The sequence below is a fragment of the Poecilia mexicana genome, unplaced genomic scaffold, assembly GCF_051168715.1.
Source record: "Poecilia mexicana isolate PSO_F unplaced genomic scaffold, ASM5116871v1 scaffold_1, whole genome shotgun sequence".
NCBI classification, from domain to species: domain Eukaryota; kingdom Metazoa; phylum Chordata; class Actinopteri; order Cyprinodontiformes; family Poeciliidae; genus Poecilia; species Poecilia mexicana.
Genome location: NW_028263370.1, coordinates 3,305,483 through 3,326,205, shown reverse-complemented (window position 1 = coordinate 3,326,205; position 20,723 = coordinate 3,305,483). Strand labels below are relative to the sequence as shown.

The 20,723-nt window shown below is 41.3% G+C and overlaps 2 protein-coding genes across 8 annotated transcripts; one reads left to right on the top strand and one right to left on the bottom strand.

Annotated features, from left to right (window-relative positions):
* Positions 1-190: 190 nt before the first annotated feature.
* Positions 191-16,506, bottom strand: rfx1b (regulatory factor X, 1b (influences HLA class II expression)). 7 transcript variants are annotated; one of them, XM_014986649.2, is made up of 18 exons: positions 16,353-16,504; positions 13,637-14,006; positions 10,239-10,336; positions 10,059-10,148; positions 8,429-8,502; positions 8,024-8,321; positions 7,745-7,926; positions 7,544-7,663; positions 6,368-6,489; positions 6,048-6,166; positions 5,797-5,900; positions 4,953-5,104; positions 4,539-4,636; positions 3,919-4,068; positions 3,636-3,847; positions 3,283-3,436; positions 3,122-3,167; positions 191-2,560 (listed from the first exon to the last, which is right to left on the bottom strand). In XM_014986649.2, exons 2-18 carry the CDS (start codon positions 13,977-13,979, stop codon positions 2,385-2,387), a joined length of 2,538 nt encoding a protein of 845 aa, XP_014842135.1. In that variant the 5' UTR covers positions 13,980-14,006; positions 16,353-16,504; the 3' UTR covers positions 191-2,384. The 7 variants fall into 7 exon arrangements, with proteins under 7 accessions (XP_014842135.1, XP_014842132.1, XP_087863285.1 ...); XM_014986646.2 differs by having other exon boundaries at positions 191-2,563; positions 16,353-16,503; XM_088007159.1 differs by lacking the exon at positions 16,353-16,504 and adding an exon at positions 15,721-16,237 and having other exon boundaries at positions 191-2,563.
* Positions 16,507-17,219: 713 nt separating this feature from the next.
* Positions 17,220-20,079, top strand: rln3b (relaxin 3b). Its single transcript, XM_014986538.2, has 2 exons — positions 17,220-17,760; positions 19,646-20,079. Exons 1-2 carry the CDS (start codon positions 17,517-17,519, stop codon positions 19,909-19,911), a joined length of 510 nt encoding a protein of 169 aa, XP_014842024.1. The 5' UTR covers positions 17,220-17,516; the 3' UTR covers positions 19,912-20,079.
* Positions 20,080-20,723: the final 644 nt, after the last annotated feature.

Here is a 20,723-nt window from a genome sequence, read left to right as displayed (position 1 = left end):
AGGGTGAGGCTGGAGTTTATTTACTTAAAAATAAGATATGTAACGTTACGTCAGAGTTAAGACTGATAAATGTAATTTTAAAAATATTCAAATTTAATTTGAACTTTAACTTAAAGACCTAACCTGGCATCTTGATCAGATGAGAGAGACGTGTTCAAGTGAGGAACAAAGACGGGACAAAACTCAGGCGTGGAGAGGAATCACATCTCTTTACTTGAAGGGATGAAGCTACAAACGTCGATCACAGGTTTAAGTACAAAGATCTCCAGTATAACATCAAGAGGACAAAATTTAGAAAAAACGTTCCCCAATACAAGCAAGGAACAAATTCACAAACTTTGACATCAAAAGGTTAATTTATATTCTTCAAGTCAGATATTTCTGTCATGTACATTTAAACAGAACATTTTTATTTTTATTTTTTTCCTTTGCAAAGATCTTTGGTGGGATCTCAGTGAAGAGATGGTCCTGAGAGACATCCCACTGCTAGAATTTTTAGTTTCACACTTGGAACATAAAAGTCTGTTTTTGTTTTGCTCATGCAACACAAGAAGCTGCAGGATGTGAGCATTATGTTCTTTGGAGGAGGGACAGGGGGGTGGAGGGGGGTCCACACAGATCCACCATATTTCACATGCTGAGACCGTTATCACAGAGGAAACACGCGCCATGTTTTCACTCCGGATGATGGACGTTAGGACAACATCTTAAGGCAATAATGGTAAGACGACATTAAAAAATAGAGCAGGTATAGATATTTAACCGTTTGTCACAAAAGATACGCAATAAAATTCATCCACAGTATGCCATTTCATAAAATAAACATCAACTTTCTTCTCTACAAAAACCTCTACAGACAGGCTGCGGCTGGTACGACGCAACGGAAATGCTCCCAAAGAGCCGGGATGGGCTTTGGCCTGGCCACGTGACCCGCTGAAGAGGGCCACGGCGTTGTAGAAAGAGTGTGTGTGTGTGTGTGAAGGGGTTGCACGTAAACCTAAAGATGGGTGAAAGGGAGAAAAAGAAAGACCATCACCTAGCAGGAGTGCCACCGTCTTCTTTTTTTTAAAAATAAATATACAGCGCCTTGCAAAATTATTCATACATTTTTTTTTTTTTTGGGGTGGGGGGATTTTATGTGACAGATCACTTGGAAGTAGTGAGCAACTATCAAGTGGATGGAAAATATTAGTTATATTTTATCTTTGTAATAAATAGCCTGAACAGATTTCCAGTTTTCCACAAGCGAAGCAGGGGACACATGCTGTGGGAATACTTTTTGTTTAGCGGGAATAAGAAAGAAGAGAAAAAAAAAAAAACAGTGGGAAAAGAATTCAGCGTCTAGACGTAGAAAGGTGGTAGAAACGGATCCCAAAGAGACATGAAGCTGAAACTTGAGTTGATGAAAGATGATTTATGCAAATACCTGATTGACTGCAAAACAAAAACAAAACCACATATTTTTTTTCCTTCCACGTAACAGTCGTAAAGTACTTCCCGGTGATCTGCTCCATGAAAAATCCCAACAAAATCCCAACAAAGTCCACTCTGAGATGCGATTTTAAACAAAGAAGTAGAAATCATTCAAAGGGTGTGAATACTTTTGACAGGCACACTAGTTACTCACCGTACAGTTCATGACAACACCAAGACCACTTCACAGGACATTCATTTATTAATCCACAATGCAGAATAGAATATGTGTGTTTATATAGATCGCAAACTTTTTAGTTTTTTTTTTTCTTAAGATTAGAAATCTCTTAAAGGCACAGGTCATCAGTTAGGTGGCCAAATCAAAAACAAACTATAAAAATAAAATAAAATAAAATATGGCAACCTCACCTAAAACTGTTCAGACATAATTCACGCTGCTGTATCGTTGCAGATGCTACTCTTAGATGTCCGTTTCTTACAGAGACATTAATTAAAGTCCTGCACCCCCTCCCCCCGCCCCCTTGCGCCCCACTGCATAGTCATTTCATTAAAGGCAAGCAATGGGTTTGAGTTAAAGAAGTACTGCTGAAGGAGACGGGACGATTCTCAGCGCTCCACAGCACTCAGGTCAGTGGTTAAGGCAGGACAGGAGGGAAGTCAAGAGCGTATTGTACTGACGGGTCAGGCTTTACGGGCGTGGGCGCTGGACAGACGGGGGAAAGGCACAGGGAGCGAGGGGAGAAGGGCCGGAGACGGTCGAGTGAAGGCAAAGAGGTCAACGACATCAACACAACAGTACAGAACAGAGAGAGAGAGAAAAAATTAAAAAACATTTTTAAAAATCTGAGATGGGCTCGTCCACATTCCCACGTTTCACAGACATGATGCAGACCACCGTGGTTTCAGGACAGGATGGCATGATCTGAAACGTGAAAGCGCGCGCGGTTAGCTCAGGGCGATGCGCCGTGGGCCTGGGTCAGGGCGTGGTGCAGGTTCAAGCTGGTCCTGGGCTGCTTGGCCGGCGGCTCCAGGTCGCACTTATCCTCGTCCACCTTCAGGGAGCTGGACTGCAGCATGATCTCGCCGCTCTCCTCCTCGCTGTCCTCCTCGTCGTCGTCCTCTTCTTCTTCTGGCGGACAAATGTCGGCGGTAAGGACGAGAGCACGAGCGAAAGCTGAGCGCGCATGGCCGTCACAGAGGAAAATACATCTTCGGACATTGTTACACAGTAACGTGATAATCAGACTGTACAAATGTGACGACTTCCTCCAGACGGTGGCGGTAGTGAGCTTTAGGCTGCATTGAGAGACTCAACAGGGGAAGAAGTTTATATACCAGCCTAATTTGGGAACGTTATGAGAAATAAATGGCTAAATATTTGGCTGGCTTATTGTACAAAAACAGTGTCGTAGAAATCGACATCCCCATGAAATTAGGTTCAGGATTTACGCAGAATCAACCGCTTCCTTTGCCTTCGTTCCAAACTGCTGGAATCAAGAAATTTGAACTAATGTCTTCAGCCCGTCAATTAGGAAAGCTGATGAAATCATCACATTTATACCACATAATTATCTCGTTTTGTACAACATAAGCGTGACGCTGTAATGTGACAGTGGGATAACGTTCAAAAAAGTATTTTCCTCCGTGACAGCAACGCTCCTCTGTGCATCAGGGATGTTTTCTTTACCTTTATCCAGATCTGGAGAGTTTCTGTTCTTAATGGTGCTGGCAAACTGCAACAGAGAAAAGACAAAACAGCAAAGATGAAAAGAAGATCGAATCAAAAAAATAAAAAAAAATAGCACCTTGCGCCGAGACAGAGGAAGAGCATGTGGCGTTACAACGTACTTCTCCCATGACTGCGATGGGCGTCTCCCCTTTGGCCTTGGCCACCCTGTGCTCGATCAGGTAGTACATGTACTCGTCGTACAGCAGGCGGATCAGGTGGAAGGAGCCGAAACTTGCGGCGCTGCGCAGAGTCAGGTCCCGGATCACCATGGAGCTGGGGAAGAGGGAGGTCATGTACAAAATGTACGTTGAAGGAAAAAACTTGAAGGGATTCCTGGTCCGGGTTTCAACCAACTTAAATTTAAGACTTTTTTTTTTTTTTTTTAGACAACTATGAATGGAATTTAAGACCTGCATCTCCACAGGAACGTACAAACTTCATCCAGCCAACCTGGCAACAAACGTGCACTTACCTATAGAAGGACCAGTTGAGCAGAAAGACTTTGGCCGCCTTGGGCAGCGACGCCGGGTTTTGCTCGTAGGGCTTCAGCACCTGGGAGACGACTCCGTCCAGCCAGGACGCCCACTGCTCCAGGGAGTTCTGCTGCTGCAGCGTGGCCTTGAAGTCCTGCTCCAGCCGCTGGACCACGCGGTCTTCACACTGACACACCCAGGATGCCTGCTCCTGAGGACGGGGACACGGGGCTCAGTGTCCGGCCCCGCGGAGACGGGCGGACAGCGAGCAACGGCACCGACCTGCACGTTGGTGAAATCGACGCGGTTGAGGTCGGAGAGCATTTGGTTGATCTGAGCCGAGTTCTTGAGGACGGCGCGGGCGGCCTGCGCCAGATGGTTCAGGCTGGTGTAGCGACGTAACGTCTGGGAGAACGAGCCCACGCACACCACCTGGAAACGAAACACGTAGTAGCCTTAGCAAACGGCTGAACGTCAGAAAATCACAACATAAACATCAATGTCAAGTTGTTGTTTTTTTTTTTTAACAGACGAGACGTAAAAATGAGGAAACGCATTTTCTCGACGTTTTTCTAAGGTCCTCATTTCTCCACATTTGTCATCTTACAACCAGATTTTAATTTGTGGGTCGCAGTTTCGCAAAACATTTTGGGCACCGCTAATCTGGGCATTCAAATTTTACATAAATCCCACCAAAAAGGCGGTTTGAGGAAATAACACGACGGAATGTGGAAACGCTCAAGGGGTGTAAATACCTTTGCAAGGTTCTGCATTCAAAGACATATTTAAACTTCTAACATGTTTCTAAAGCATGTTTCTAAATTAAGTTGTTCAAGTAGTAAAACTAAACAGGAAGTCTAAAACAACACAGCATGGCAACCGGTCTGTAAAAGTTCTCGCACCTTGATGCGAACCATTTCCTCAGGGATGTTCATCATGGCGCCCGTCAGCCAGTTCTCCAGACTCTTGGCAAAGTTGCGGATGGCCTGAGTTAAGGCACCTAAAGGTGGGAAATTTGTTATTAAGACAACGAAACGTAACCATAATCGCTCTAAACATTTGAAAACAAAAGGATCCGTTTTAAAACAAGCTAAATATGCAACCCACTGATTAAAAAAAAAAAAAATCACCACATTTACTGTAGTTCTTTTTAATCACAAATTATTTTACATATTAACATGAACAGATTAGATTTTTATTTTTTTGCTTTAAGTACAAATAGATTAAAAAAAAAAACAAACAAAAAAAACGCTGCTACATCAGCACGCCCTTGTTCTCTGATCGCCACGGTTGACGTTTTGTCCTCGCTGACTTACTGGGGATGGGTCTCAGCACGTCTGGGATCAGGATCTCCACCAGCGTCTGGTAGAGCAGGTTATCGCAGTCCCTGGTCCAGCGCAGCACCGGTTCAAACTTGCACAGAGCCACCAAACAGGACCTGGGCAACCGTTTCTCAGACTCGTCGTGACTGACGGAGGAGTTGCACAAGAGAAGAAGAGTGTTTCTGTCTGTCCCGTCGCAGGCAGCGAGCAAGGTCAGGCTGCGACCTTAAACGTTCATTTATCTTATTGGGATTCTATGTGATGAAGGAGCCCGCAGTCAGGAAGTGGAAGAAAGATACAGGGATTTTTTTTTTTGTTTTTTTTATGTAAATAGTAGTATGTGACACGTGCCACTGTGTCAATAAACTATTTGTTAATAAAGTGACATTTAAAAAGTTGGTTGTACTGAATTTTGCTTAGGGATGTCAGAGTAAAAAGGGGGCTAAATCCAGAGGCACACCACACTTTTTAGATTGGTATTTTTGAAAAAGTTTGATCATCCTGTCACTTCACTTCGGCGTCACATAAAATCCCAATAAAATGAGAATAAGGATACCATTTCTTGATCACCAGAGGTGACCCAGAAGTTACTCCAGCCAAAGTGCTAAGTATTAGCAAACATAACCATCAAATAAATAAAACTAAATAAAAACAAATATGTACATGGAAATACGCGAGTCTATAAATCTACAAACGAATCCAGAGTGAATGTAAAGGCGCTGAGTGGTCCGATGGCTACATGCAGAAATGACTTTCTGTGACAAAGTTCAAGGGGAGGATAATGAATCCTTTTGAGAAATTCTACTAAGACGTTCATAATCGTGTTTAAGAAGCTTACAGGTTGAGCGATTCTGCGTCGTTGCTCTGGCTGAACCTCCAGAAGGATTTCCACAGAGTCTCAACCAGAGTGAACTGAAGGTTGATCATCACATCCAGAACAGCCTGCAGGAAGAGGGAGAGGGAGGAGCGTTACGTCGACGTTCGACTAGCCGGTTGGAAATGTGTAAAAATCCAATAAGATAAAAAAATTAAAAAAATATGCAGAAACAAATGGAACGCCGTCAGCGAGTAAAGCCGTCCGGTTCCTACCTCACAGTGCTCTCTGTACAGAGCCTGGAAGGCCTTCAGGTGCTCCAAGTGGATCCCGTCGGGCAGCGCTTGATCTTGCAGATCAATTTTCACAAATTCTGGCAGCAGCTTCGATGCTTCTGAAAGCACAAAAAAAAAAAAGACAACAAACACTTAACTTTTTTTTTCTTCTCGTTTCAAGACAAAACAAACAAAAACACAAAGGTGTTGGCGTCTGTAGCCTTTCGCTTAGTCATCGGGCTAAGAAGAAATCAGCTGCTGTGATAAAACCACGTAGCAATAAAGAGAAGGGGAGACATTTGGGAGTTCACGTTTCTCACCGAGGAACTGCTGGTACTGTTGCACCTGGGCTGAAATATCAGAGAGCCCCGCCGCCTGCTGCTGACCCGCCAGACCCGATGTCCCGTTGGCGATCCCCTGTGTCTTCTGCAGTGGCTTTATCCTGTCAAAATTGTCATGGAAATGCATCGTAGCGCACAAAAACTGTCAGAATACGACACATGGAAAAGCAGCTCATACAACACAAAACAACAACAACAACAAAAAAAGTTGAAAATGCATTTCAGATGTTACCAGATTTTTTCACTGGATTTAGGTCTGGACTTTGACTAGGTCATTCTGACACATGAATATACTTTAATCCAAACTAATTCAACTGCAGCTCTGGTTGTAAATTTAGATTGCAGATATTTTTTACACATCTGCTCCATTCATCTCCCCATAATCTCTGTCCTTGCTGAAGAAAACATGCCCACAGCACAATGATGCCACCACCACGTTTTATCACTGCTAAGATGCCATTTTGTCTATGCGTTATGGAAATGTATTCAAAAACATTAAAATGAGTGTTTTACATGTGAGACTGTGTACCGTACAAACTGCGGGCAGTTCCATATGATTGGCCAATCACCACTAAAATGATTAGTTTGTATTTCAGTCAATCCGCTTCTTTAAACTATGATACAAGGATTGTATTTTTCACATAGTGCCATTTTACAGCACAATCAAGTAATTATGTTAGCTTCAGTTACTATAAATGTGCTTTATATATCAAGTTAAAGGAAATCTGATTTCACAATTTAGCACCTTGAAATTGGGACTCCGCCTCTTTAAGAAGCTGCTTTTCTGTCACACTCCGCCTTCAGCACATCATCACGGCAACGTTTCTCCACTAAGCTTTTAACATTATTCTTAGAAGCAGTTTGCATGATGAGCTCAGCAGGTCGTCGGGTGTTTGCTAATTGCTGCTGCCGCTAGTTTGAAGGAGCTGAGTGGGGAAGGTGATCCGTGAGGCAGAAGAGTGGAAACTGGAGGAGCTTTGTGGAAATACATGTTGCTTTTAGAGAACAAGCACTTGGGGACCCCGTGAACGGTTGCCACAGGAGATTCGAGGACTTCTCAAACGTGTGAAAGAATTAAGGCAACACTCCAGGTGTGTTTTTAATGAGGGGATTAACATTATAGCATGGCGTGAAGCTCAAAACGTAAGCCAATACCTGTTTTTCTGTGAGAAAGGCTGCTGCCTCATGGCCATGTGCTGCTGCTCATCCATGAGTCTGAGCAGAGGGGAGCCGGATTTGATCCGCAGGCCGTAGTAGTGGTACTTGGAGTTTCCTCTGCAGAGGAACGCAAAGAGAAGAAGTGATGCCTTCGCCCTGGACGCCGCTCCCCACGTAATTCGGGTAAAATGTGTCTACCTGGTGCCCAGTCTTCGCGTGCGGAGCCCCATGAAGACGGACCTGATGAGTTTACCAAAGGACGCGGCGTTAACTGGCTCTAGTTTCTGCTCCTGGCAGTGCAGGATGTAGTGGTAGTAGAGGGTGCAGCGGGGCAAGCTGACCCCTTCTGCCCCCTCGTAGTTTTCCAATAACCACTGGACCTGAGTGGAGGGAGGGAGGGAACGGACGGAGGACACCACGGACATGAATGGACTGGACTTCCTGGTCACCGCATCTCATTGGATTTCATATACTCACAGTAGCGGGAGGGGCGCGAGAGTTGGGGTTAGAGTAACTCTGTGCTCCCCCTCCCCCACCTGCTGCTGCTGTGCCTCCTCCTCCCAACAGATAGCCCCCCTGGATGACATATCCCGCCGCTCCCGCAGCGCCAGCCCCGCTGTTGGCTCCTGCCGTCGCCACGGAAACCGCCTGCGAAGTCACAGATCCGGGGAGGTCCGAGTCGGGGCTGGGCGTGGCCTCGTAGAAGGCGGAGGAGGACGCGGGAGGGGTCTGGGTGTAGAGGGGTGAGTCGGAGAAAGGGAAGCTGTTTGATCGACTGGAGGAGAGAGAGAGGGGAAAAAAAGAAAAAAAGAACTGATATCAACACCTGCAGACAGAATGTTTCCACCTGCGTGTCAAAAAGGACCGTGAGGCGACGCATACATTGCGGATGTGGTAAACACCGCGTCTTCTGCTCCATCCACGTACTGCACCTGGTCCGAGTAAACGTGCTCCACCTGAACAATCAGGAAAGAAGAGATTAGCATTAATGGTTTCCAGTCACATGGCAACGAAACTGCATTCCTTTCTTAATCCATTGGGAAGAGCATGATGCAGGATTTGGGCGAGTTTTAGAATCTTTAGGACATTTGTGAGGTCAGACACTGATGTTGGACAAGAAAGACAGACTCCAATTCATCTACAGTCTCCATTTTCTACCACAAAAATGACACAAAATTGTCCAAAATGTGCTTGTATGCAGAAGCATGAAGTTATTTTCATTGAAAATAAGGGTGGGGGGCGGGGGGGCAAAGATTATAACTAAAAAATAACAACAACACAAGGTTAGTGAAAATAGTTGACAGTAAAACACTTTGGGCTTCAAATTATTCCTGCTGTATATTTCTGCTAGTTTCCTTTGGCTGGAACAGCAAATGTGACTCATGCCTGATATGGCTGAGAGTCAAACGCAAAAACCAAACAATCGTTTACAAAAAGTTGAAGGAGATAGATAAAATAAACAAAAAAAATAAACAAGATAAAATAAAATAGGAAAATACTCTAATATAGCTAATGTTATGCTGGTGGTTTTATTTTGTAGGAATCCTGCATTCCTGTCATTTTCATACATTTCAGAGGAAGTCAAATATTTAGCCAGTATATTTTAGTCCTTCAAAGTAACTAAAGGGAGAACATTTTTGGATTTTGGTTTTTAGAATCGACATTTTTGAGGCCACCTTTAGCTTTAAAAAAATATTCAAAAATATCCGAAATTAGCACATCAAAAAATGTAAGCTTCGGTGTACTACAGCAGTCTATTTCTTCCACGTACTCATTTTCACTTTATTATTATTTTCTTAGGAGGCACCATAAAGTGACTACTTCATTCTACTAATATTGCAACTTTATTTATGAGTTTATTCTCAAATAGTTATGACTTTCTTTGTCGCAGTATTTTATTTTTTTTTTGTCACAATAATATGACTTTATTCTCAAAATTAAACAAATTCTTAGCCTGGTCTTGATCCTCGGTTGAAGCCAGATCTCTGATCCAAGGCAGTTTGAAGAGAAAGGGAGCACGGGTGAGCAAAGGGGCTGAGTTTTTTTTTTTGTTTGTTTGTTTATCATACCAATAAAACTCATTATCAGGAAATCAGTCGGTGCCCTGTTACCACATCCACTTGCTGACCAGACCAAAGATATTTAGCAGAGGGTTAATTTAAACGACAAACAATAAACTCACACCTTGTTTGCATAATCACAGGATCTTTAAAAAAAATAATAAAAAAATAAGCCGTTTCTAAAAAACAAAAAGAAAAACAAAAACAACCAATTAAGATCCAAATTTTCACTATGAACCAATCATTTTGACCTCCTTGACTTGAACTTTGAGCTTTCTCCCACAGAGTGCAATGTTACATAATCAGCAACGAAGCCATGTTACGCATCTTTTGTCTAACTACAAAGATGCGACTGAGGTATAAAATTCATGTGACATTACTGCACCAATCAGAGCCTACCTTATCTTATCTAGTGTGTACTATGCAGAGAGAGAGAGAGAGAGTCTGTTTACCTCCTGGTTAATATGCACAGACTGCAGGCTGCTGATGTGGCCTGTCTGAATCCTCTTGGTTGGCTGCGTCACTGCCTGCAACACTGACCTCTGTGGGAGAGGTAATCCCAAACTCGTCAGTTAAGGCAGGCTGCTGCACAGTCGTCTGCGCAGCAGCCTGTGCATTGTGCAGTTTCTCACCTGTGGCGGAGTCTGCACGGCCTGGACCACCTGAGTGGGGATGCCAGGAGCAGGTGGGCTGGAGTCCGACAGGCTGTCGTTGGAGTGAGCCGAACCCTCTGAAAGACAGGAGAGCAATGGAGGACGGAGATGTTCACAAGAAGAACAAGACAAAAAAAAAAAAACACAAAAAAAGCAAAAAGGACAGACGCAGAGAGCCCAACAACAAGTTTGGTACTCACGAAAAACCACCTCCAAGTCATAATAACAGCCGCTGCAAAACATATTGCTGATTAATTTCTTTTTTCGGCTCCACGGAGCAAACATGGAAGAGGGAAAGTGTGTCTGTCCATCTCTCCCCTTCTGTCCTTATATCTCGCATGCAAAAGGACAGCCTTGGACAGCTAATCTCCCCAGATGGAGAGAAAAATCCCTCCATCTTGTAAACATGCAGATCAGATGAGAGAGAGAAATGAGAGGTGCATGTGGGCCGACGGACGGGAGGAAGAAAACAAAGGATGGAGAGCAGGCAGTGGAGAGGGCAATCACTTCTTTGTAACCTTCAGGACTTAAATAAAAAAAAAAAACCGGAGCAGAACCCTTCTTATCATGTTGCTTTATTTTTTTTCTTCAAACCTTGGCTGAAAACAGCTAAGCTACTGAACTTCCACCTAACTGTGGCACATATGAATATTAAAGTTGGTAAACTATAGATCAATTCTCACATTAGATGTGCCTGGAGTGGCTTTTCTGTAAAACCCCCCCGCCCCCAAAAAAAAGAAAAGAAATGGTGGAGAGTTAACAATGAAACACAACAGGGTTTATTCAGGTTTCACCAACTCAAACTTAAGGCTTTTCCAGACCTTTTTTAAGATCATTATCATTTAAGACCTCTCCCACAACAGACATGTTCAAAAGAACATCGCAAATAAATCACATGGGTTGGCAACAGAAGTCAGCCGATGTTTAAGATGAACATCGTCCAGCCAGCGGGCGATAAATTTCCACTTATCCACAATGGATATAAAAAAAGGATAGCTAGCTTTAGCCTCGGTAGCTTACCGGTAGCCACAACCGCTTTGGGTCACAGAACACAGTGAAGATCTCTGCATGTGACTCAAACTTTTGCCTGACAAAAAGGTCCTGTGAGAAATTTTTTTAAATAATCTGACCACAACCAAATTTAAGACCTGTGATTTGAGGCCAGTTTACTTTGTTTTAAATGTAATTCAGAAATGTAAAGTCTTAATTTTAGATAAATTTATGACTTTTTACAGATGTAAGGACACCCTGAATAAAGACAATATCTTAATCCAGATAATTCTCACAATATTTACCAAAATATATATATATAAAAAAACTGCATGTCTTCCTGAAATAAGAGCTTTTTTTCCCCACTGCGCAATGATGATCGTTCAAAATGTTAATTTCAATAGCATTTTCAAATGTTGCTGACTGTAGTTTTAAGTCAGCAAAAGTGTTGTTTTAGGACAGGGGTGCCCAAAGTCGGTCCTCGAGGGCCGGCGTCCTGCATGTTTTTAGTTCTCTCCCTGGTTGTAGCAACAACCTTTTCAGCTTGTCAATGTTCTTCTTAGGCTTCTAACGAGCCATCATTTGATCCAGGTGCGTTAAACCAGGGAGAGAACTAAAACATGCAGGATGCCGGCCCTCCAGGACCCACGTTGGGCTCCCCTGTTTTAGGACAACACTTTCTAAACAGTGTTGTCCTAAAACAACACTTGTAGGAATTTTAAAAATCCTAAAAGCTCTTAGCAAAATAGAAAAAAAAAACCCCAACAACAAATAAGCTGAATGGGGTCATTTTATGAGTTGGAACTGCTAATAAATATTCAGATTCAGAGTTCTGGTCCAACAAGTTGCACTACATTATGAAATGGGAACCAGGCCCGGGCCTGTGAGCTTTTAACTCTAGGTGAGAGTGCACAGTGTTACCTGATACAATCAGGCAAAGCCATCTAGGAATAGATAGGCCCTAAATTTAACATACAAGACACATAGGATCAGGTTATGGGAGGTCCATTTGTTACACACATGAGAAAAAAACAACAAGATTGAGCTAGTAAATACCCATTAAAACTGATTAAAGGTATACCATGGTTTTAAAATCAGTTTGAAATCTTCTTTTAATGAGATGCCAAAGAAAGAACGAGCAAGAAGGGTTTTCAGCAGCTGTTTGGGAGCGTAGCGAATCTCCACACGGCCCCTCCCTCACCTACTGTTACACACTGTTACTCAACTGGCTTGGAGAAAGCTACCCTGTCTCCCCCCCCCTCCTTCCAGGGAAAACAAATTTAGCTGTTTGGAAGTATTTCCTTTTAGCAGCAGCGGGAACATTATTTTTCATTTTTGGTCTTAAACAAAAGCAAGTTAGACGTTTGTGTTACTTTTCTGTGAGTATTGAGAATACAGGTTGAAACCTTCATGCGTTAAACAGAACTGAAACACCAAGATCAGCTACAATCCGGCTTCAGGGGCAGAGAAGACGCTAAGTAAAACTGTTGTAGTAGCCGACCTACAGCTGCACACTGACAGTCAGCTGCAAACAGGCGAGGCTTTACCCCCAGTATACGAGAAAGACGAATTCAGTGGTTTGGAAATATATCGTGCTGATCTGGTAAAATTTGTGCTAGTGATTAGATCATGTTAGCAATCAAATCGTGCGATCGGCGTACGTCGATTGTGTCCAAACGTGATTCGGTGAAGCTGGTGTATTTCTACCCAAAGCCATATTAAAAATAAAGAATATATACGCTCAGGACTCCAGATCCAAAGATGGCGTCCAGCACGACTGTCACACAAATAAAGTTTCAAAAGTTATAATGCAAAAATATAAAACCATACCAAGTATTTTTGGTTTAGTTTCTAGTGCAAATATCTTAGTACAATTGAAATAAAGCAAAACTAGCTGACAAGTAACTTTATTCCATGTTATTAGTGAAATAATCTGTCAGTGGAGCTAGTACTTTTTAAATCAATAATAAGGAATTATTGATCAAAACCAAGCTCCTAAGAATAAATACTCGTAAGTTAGTTTTGTCTTAATCCCAGTGCACTAAGATATTTGACCAAATATACTTGATAAGATTTAGTGTTTTTGCAGTGTATTGATATCCAACAGGAGAGCAGACTTGCATAGAGCTGCTGCTTTATGGCATTTCTTAGTGTCATACACACAGACAGCAATGCGGCTTCTAAAATTCAAAGCAGATGGAAAGAGGATGCCATTATCTATTATTTTTTTATCTTTTTCTAAAGGGCGTAGCCTCTGCTTTGTGAATCTGGTCTGGTCACTTCGTGCTGAAACTAAACAATCACCAGACTGAGTTTAGCTAAGGGCCATAACGAATGAGGAGTAGGCGAACTAACTAATGCGATGTAATTACACGACAGCCTCTCACCTGTAACAGTCACTATGATGTACTGGGGCGAAGCGCTCTGGCCATTACTCTTCTGGACAGCAGCGTGCTGGATATCAGAGCCCACGTAGTGCTGCGTGGGCGTAGTTGGCACCACTGCCTTCTGGCTCTGGGTGGGTGGCGCTTGTGAACAAAGTGCATCCTGTCCTGCTTTAGAGGCCCTGGCCGCTTGGCTGGCCGACGAAACGCTTCCAGAGGCTGCCGGGAGCTCGGACAGGAAGTGTGCAGTTTTGGCAGATGAGGGCGTGGTGGTAGCAGGCGTTGCTATGGTTACTGCGTTGGCCTGCTGAGGCTGAAGGTCCTCAGAGTATCCACAAGTCGCCATGGCAACCAATCCGTTGAGGCACCAGTTCTGTGGATGAAAAGGAGGCAGCGCTCATTAACTAAAGTGCCGGGAACAAACAATGAAACCCAAATTGCTTACTTATTATCGATACGCTACATGTTTTTACTCAAGCAAACCTTGTGTGCACTATTTTGTGTGTGTGTGTGTGTGCCTGTGTGTGTGTGCCTGTGTGTGTGTGTGTGTGTGTGTGTGTGTGTGTGTGTGTGTGTGTGTGTGTGTGTGTGAAGCAGAATAGGTCTAAGAACTCAGGAGTTTCCTTTTTTTAAATCTGGTAAGGATGTTTTAATAATAAATAAGAACATGACCTCTCTTTCTAACTAATTTCTCTCACCTAATTTTATGTCAGTCTTTCACGCACAAGTGAAATATATTAATTGATAATAAGTTAATTTGTATTGCACATTTAAGGAACAAGGCAAATGCAAATCAAAATGCTTTACACAATAAAAGCAGAAGACAGCACCTAATTATGAAGCAAGCAGTAAGCATCACATCTTGTCAAATACCATCGTCAAAATCATCAGGAAAATATAAATTAAGCACATTGATCAATGCAGCTAATCAAAGGCAGCTCTAGACAGGTGGGTTTTCAGCCTTGATTTAAAGAAACTCTGTTTCAGAATTTTTAGTTTAGTTTTTTTTTTTGGAAGTTTGTTTTAAGTTTTGCACAAGCCTAATATGGGAAGCAATTTTATGACATAATATGTGGACAAAATCCTCCAACCAGATATTTGTCAAATCAGTTCTTCATATTTAAATAGAATATTTATTTCAGCTGCGCAAAAATACTGTTTGTGTCATTTCAGTTATCTTCAAATGTCATTCCTGCTACAATAAATGAGGCCACTGCTACAGCTCCTGATATCTTCCAGAAAATCCATCATATGTGCCTGATTTTTTTTTTTGACTAAGTAATCACATTTTACATAAGACCTCACTGCAGCAGTGAGAAACATGAGAATAAACAATTATGAATAAATTAGATAGATTGGGTTTATTATTACCACCAGTACTACAAAAAGGTGTTTTAGACATCAGCAAAGTAATTTCTGGCTGGAGCACACATGGAGTCATTTAACCCTTTAGTATATAAACCAGCAAGCAGAGTTATCCTGTTACCATTTGGAGGTTGCTATGGCAATCAGGTTATAGAGAGTACAGCTGCCTTGGATCAAGGCCAATGAAATAATAACTAACTAATAAATTGAAAACTCTTGGTAATTTTGATTAACTACCATACAGACTTTACTGGATTGGAAGAATTATTCAGAATAATTTCCTAACGATTGTGTTAAACTCTATTTATACTATTGATTACACTTGGACATCTGCAAATGCAAAGTCTTATACAACTTAAGGGAGGAAATTCAGGTTTTTGAAACAAAAATAATTACCTACATGATGGATGAAAAGTTGATTGCAGGAAAGAGTTGAAATCTGATGTATTGTTTATGTAAACGACAAATGTACAACTCACTGGCCAGCGCTCCCATCAAAGCATCGCTTATACCCTCTGATGTTTCTTTTACATATTAAATCATTTTCGCCCATTTAAATATTTCTAGCTGAAACCTTGAAATACTTGTTTTAAATAGATGTCTTTCATTTAATACTGATACGTAAAAAATATATATACATACTCCGACAAAGGGGAACCGTGTTATTTGCATTTAAAAGTAATTAGTAATCGCAGTGTGATTTCACAAACGGCCTGCCATACCCTCCACTCCCCACAACTCGTCGATCATGTGGCACACCGTGCGCTCGGGAGTGACTTCAAGAATCCAATGTCACACCAAAAACTTTTTCAAAGTCGTAAAAAGATTGTTAAACATACGCATCTCTCATTTTCAGAACGCATGCACACGAAAAATGTGTGCGTGTTTGACTCGCGTCGATGATTAATGCAGTTAGACAGCTGCTTGATAAGTGAGTTCAGCGCGAGAAAGTGATACGTAGCTTTCCTCGCTAGCAGCCTGCGTCGACTTGTGACGTTTAAGTGAGCTAGCTGCCTACTAGCTTCCTATATCTCAAGTGGACAACCACGCTACACAATCACGCCTCAGCATAGTTTCGTGGAAACTGTCAAAAAACCAACACGAACATGAGGTCAGATAGAGCTAAAATTAAAAATTAAAAAAAAGTACGATTGGCACTAGAAGCCAGCCGCCATCTTGTGCTCTTATCAAAGATCTGACATCGCCATAACAACGGTCTGCGTTTGGAAAGAAGCTAGCAACCACTTTTCATCACACGACACGCTCGACGGATTTCACGTTTCACCATAAAACGCACCAGCACACGCATGTAATCAACATAAAAAATACATGATCACTTCTGAGATGTTTTCACCTGTATTTCCCGGCGTTGTCCTGAATAGTCGATAAAGTTTATTCCCTTTGATCCCGCTTGTTGTTGTTGACTCCGGTTGCTTGGCTCTTGTCGCCAGGACTACCGTGACTATGGCGCCTAGCCTTCACCGGGGCAACTGTTGCTACCCTCCATACATTGTGCCGCCCCTTCTCAAATGCTGATTGGCTTACACGTGAGGCGGTTCTAACGTCAGTGCAATATTCGCTTTCTGATTGGGGGACAGGTTCTGTCTGTAACTTTCACAGAGGCCTGGCATTAAATCGCCACTTGTGGTGCTGTAATTCTTTTGTAAATTGCACACTGTTGATTGATTAAATCTGAAATTATTTTTTCTTGTCTAGTCATAATCTTTATAAATTCTCAGTATTTTATGCAAGATTGCACAGAATACATTTTACGCTGAGCTCGTGGGACACAAATTACTTTAAAATCCAGCAGCAAAGTGGACAATTACTTGGTAAGTTGCAAAAGGCTGCAGAGGTACTCAATTCATGAATCTCATGTTCTATTTGCTTCTAATCAACCAGTGCGTGTTCTTGTCTTGAGAGAGCACTTCCAGTTCCTGTTTGTGCTTTTTCCATTTGAGATTAGCTTTGATGCTGCTTTGTAAAATACATCAAGAACCAGGATCAGAGGTATGGAGCCTTGCTATCTTGCAGATAGCACATAATTGTGAAATCAAAAATGATACATACATACAAAAAACACTCAATAAACATTGAAAAAAGGCGCACTGATTACATCAGACCAAACCAACTTTTTGTCCCAATGGTGACGCCCAATCCTGAAGCCATTTCCTATATTTCTGAACAAAACAAAACAATAATAAGGACAGAGTATCTTGTGTGTGTCACCAGCCTATGGCATCGTGGGGAATCTTTGGCTGAATGGATTGTAATCTCCATCCAAAGTGGAACAGATATCGACAAGGAGACGATGCTGATGACATACGGCACAACCTGACTGATGTCAGGGACTGAAAGGCCAGCTGAAGGTCACAGGTGATTGGATTACCGAGAGTTCTGTTGACACCAGTTCTCCCATCATTCTTTTTCTGCCAGCATTGTTGCCCCTAAAGGTTACCAGTTTTATCTCTGAGGATGCTGATAAGTGGAAGTGAGGCTCTGAAGCCTTTATAAAGTGATGAGACCATCCAAAAATAAAAGATACAAAATAAATATCCTGAGCCACAGAGACATTCATTCTTTCAGCATGTTGAAAGGAGCCCTGCTGACATTAGGCCTGTTCATGGTATTTGTGCACCTTGCACAGTGTACCGACGGTCATTCCTCATTTTATGGGGTAAAACTGTGCGGAAGAGAGTTCATACGAGCCGTCATTTTCACATGTGGTGGTTCTCGCTGGAGAAGAAGCGCGGAAGACTCAGGTAAGATAATAAAAATTCACTTTGAATTTATGGCTATTTTCATCATTCAAATTCAGATCTTCTTTACTGTCCCTAAAAGAGAAAAGATTGCATTGACAATCATAGTAACAAACAAAAACAACAACCAGTAATCAATAAAATAATAAAACAATGTTTAAAGTAGTTTATTGAGAGGTATAAAAACTGATAGAAAACCAAACAAAAATAACAGCAACAAGAAAAGATAAAGAAAAGTCTAGTAGTTCAAAGTGAAAATTAAACATCTGATGTAATTGCACATGTAATGAATGTGCAATTATTTCTTTGACTCCCTTTGTTAGGGAGGAGGTATGTTTTTCTTGAAAGAAGAATAAATTATAAAAAGGGACCAATCATTTGGCCAGAGAACAAAATTTACCAGTTTTTCTTGAATGACTCTAATTGGTGATCTACTGGTCAAATAGTTAAAAATCTGATTCCCCCCATCCCCCCATTCATTAAATTCGTCAAAACTAACAATTTACCTTTTAAAACCTCATCAAACAACAACCTGCAAGTGCTATGGGCACGTGGCTTGATTCAACACATTGGGATAAATCTTGCATTTCTTTATTTTCAGTTGGACTAAAAACTACTACTTCTATCAAATTTGCAGCTCAAGCCTTAAATAAAACCTTGAATCTGTATCAGCCAGGATAAACATCATCGGCTCATCTCTAACAAGTTCCTTGAAAAGCTTTCTGTGAGCCTTTTCTGTCACTGCAATGCATCGCGCAATGCTGCTGTTCACCGGCTTTTTCACAGGCACCAATCACAAAATTGGACAGACATTTTTGCTTTGTAAAAGATCGAAATGAAAGAAGATTGTACAGGATGTCACACTTGATTATGTGACACTTCTTTAAAATAAAACCACTGAAGCATTTTTTTTTAACATGAAATGTTTTCAGTTTGCACACAAAAAAATAAAAAAAAATACCTTAAGGGTCATTTTTGTAGATTGCAGGAATGATGTAGTTATCCTGGATCAAGTTTTTGTTAGTCACTGTCTTGAAGAACCTACCACAATCAGTCATTTCCACAGCTAAAAAGAAATGACTGATGTAGGAAGAAAATGATTTATATGTCCTTAACTAATTAGTAAATGGATAGTTTGATATTTTTATTCCCGAGTGAAACATTTGATGTGAAAAGAAACTAAATTTAACTGGTTTGGAAAGCAGCCACGTGAAATGTTTCATGTTACTCAGCTTTAGTTTTACGTTAGTCACTCAGACTGGAAATGCTTTTGCTCTCAACAAACATCTCAACTATTAAAAGATTCTTGCAATGGCATTTGCCTAATCCACTATGACGTTCTTGATTTGTTTTAAGATGGTTTTAGCTTTAGTCTTGAATCCTCTTGGGAATGTCGTTGCCTTCAGCCACAGAACTAACTAACTAACTAACTAACTAACTAACTAACTAACTAACTAACTAACTAACTAACTAACTAACTAACTAACTAACTAACTAACTAACTAACTAACTAACTAACTAACTAACCTGGATTTAGAATAAATGAAAACACTAAGATAGTTATCTACTGCAGGTGAAATATGAACTTCTTATAACATTTTAATAGAGACGAAGGAAGTGGATGCTGCATCATTCCATAAAGTCTGTCACAACTTGATGGCTAACTTCTCCATCCTGTAGCAGACTGACTCTCTATAACTGTGCCATCAGCAAATTTCAGGAAATTCCTGAGTGTTGCAACTTTTGCTGTCGTTAATATATAAAATCACACAGAAACAGAAAAAAAATAACACTCTCCCTGTAGAGAGCCAGTGACCAACATCATCGTGCTTCTGTGTTTCCTCTGATGTCAAACCAGGATTTTGATACATGTTCTCCTTTTAATCAGGCCTTATTGGTGAAGAAATCCTGGATCCGTGGCGGGCGAATCCAATCCCTCAGCTTTCTGAGCAAGATCCTGCTAATTCCCAAGCACTGACAGATCAAGTGATGAATGCTGTTGGGTTCAGCCGCTCAGCTCGCTCGCCGCTCTCAGAGGAATTGCTGGAGGCTCTGCGGGGGGCAGGCAGGAAAGGACGGGAAGTAGAGTTCGGACTGTCCAACGCTTGCTGCAAGTGGGGCTGCAGCAAGAGTGAGATCAGCTCTCTTTGCTGAAGATGATTTACCCCCCTTAACTGACTGACATGCAGAATTTTTTTTTAAAATCCCATGTTAAAACTAATGATTTTCCATATATTAATGAAAAAAACTGCTACTGTGACTGTCATATGCTGAAAAAGTGTTTAATAAAGTTTCGAGTTATCGATTTAGAATCTGTTCCTCTGAAAAGAACAAATGTGATATTTCATGCAATTAAAGGTGTTTCCACTTACACGAAATCTTGTTTCACAAATTGTGTTGTCGAGGATTTCAAAATAAAGGAAGGAGTGATGACAATACAGAGAAGACGTAAAAGAGTTTCGAAAAGACACAATTTGTTATGAAATATAATTTTGTCCTGCAAGTTACAACTCGGGTGCCTTTTATTATGGGAGATTTGTTGTGTGCTTCAATAAGCTCCTTGTGTTTTCCTACCTTTATTTTTAAACAGGAGGACCTCCAGAAAGAAGAACATAAGAAATCATTCAACTGAGGTGAAGTATAACGTGAAATCCTGCCTTTTATGTATGAATTTGTGCTTTTAAGGACAATTCTAGAGATGCCAGTATGCAATAACCCGTCAAGCAAAAGCAGTGTCAAAAGAACAAACCCTTGTTTTAAATAAGAAAACAAGGTATCACATAATAGCATCATTAAAACAAAATATACATGCTTAAATACAAAGTGTGATTATTATTTATTACTAAATTTATTATAAATGAATATTTGTCTAATTTGTCTAGTTTATTTCATCCAAATGAGCATCAAACCAATACCTGTTGCATGTAGATGTTAATCAATCATGTTTGAACTACGGCAATCAGAAC

Coding starts and splice junctions, on each gene's coding strand:
- rfx1b (XM_014986646.2), bottom strand. CDS start 13,979: ATGGCGACTTGTGGATACTCTGAGGACCTTCAGCCTCAGCAGGCCAAC. Junction 7,664..7,744: donor ACGCGAAGACTGGGCACCAG/GTAGACACATTT, acceptor GTTCCTCTGCAG/AGGAAACTCCAAGTACCACT. Junction 2,564..3,121: donor CTCTCCAGATCTGGATAAAG/GTAAAGAAAACA, acceptor TTTGTCCGCCAG/AAGAAGAAGAGGACGACGAC.
- rln3b (XM_014986538.2), top strand. CDS start 17,517: ATGAGACCATCCAAAAATAAAAGATACAAAATAAATATCCTGAGCCAC. Junction 17,761..19,645: donor AAGAAGCGCGGAAGACTCAG/GTAAGATAATAA, acceptor CCTTTTAATCAG/GCCTTATTGGTGAAGAAATC.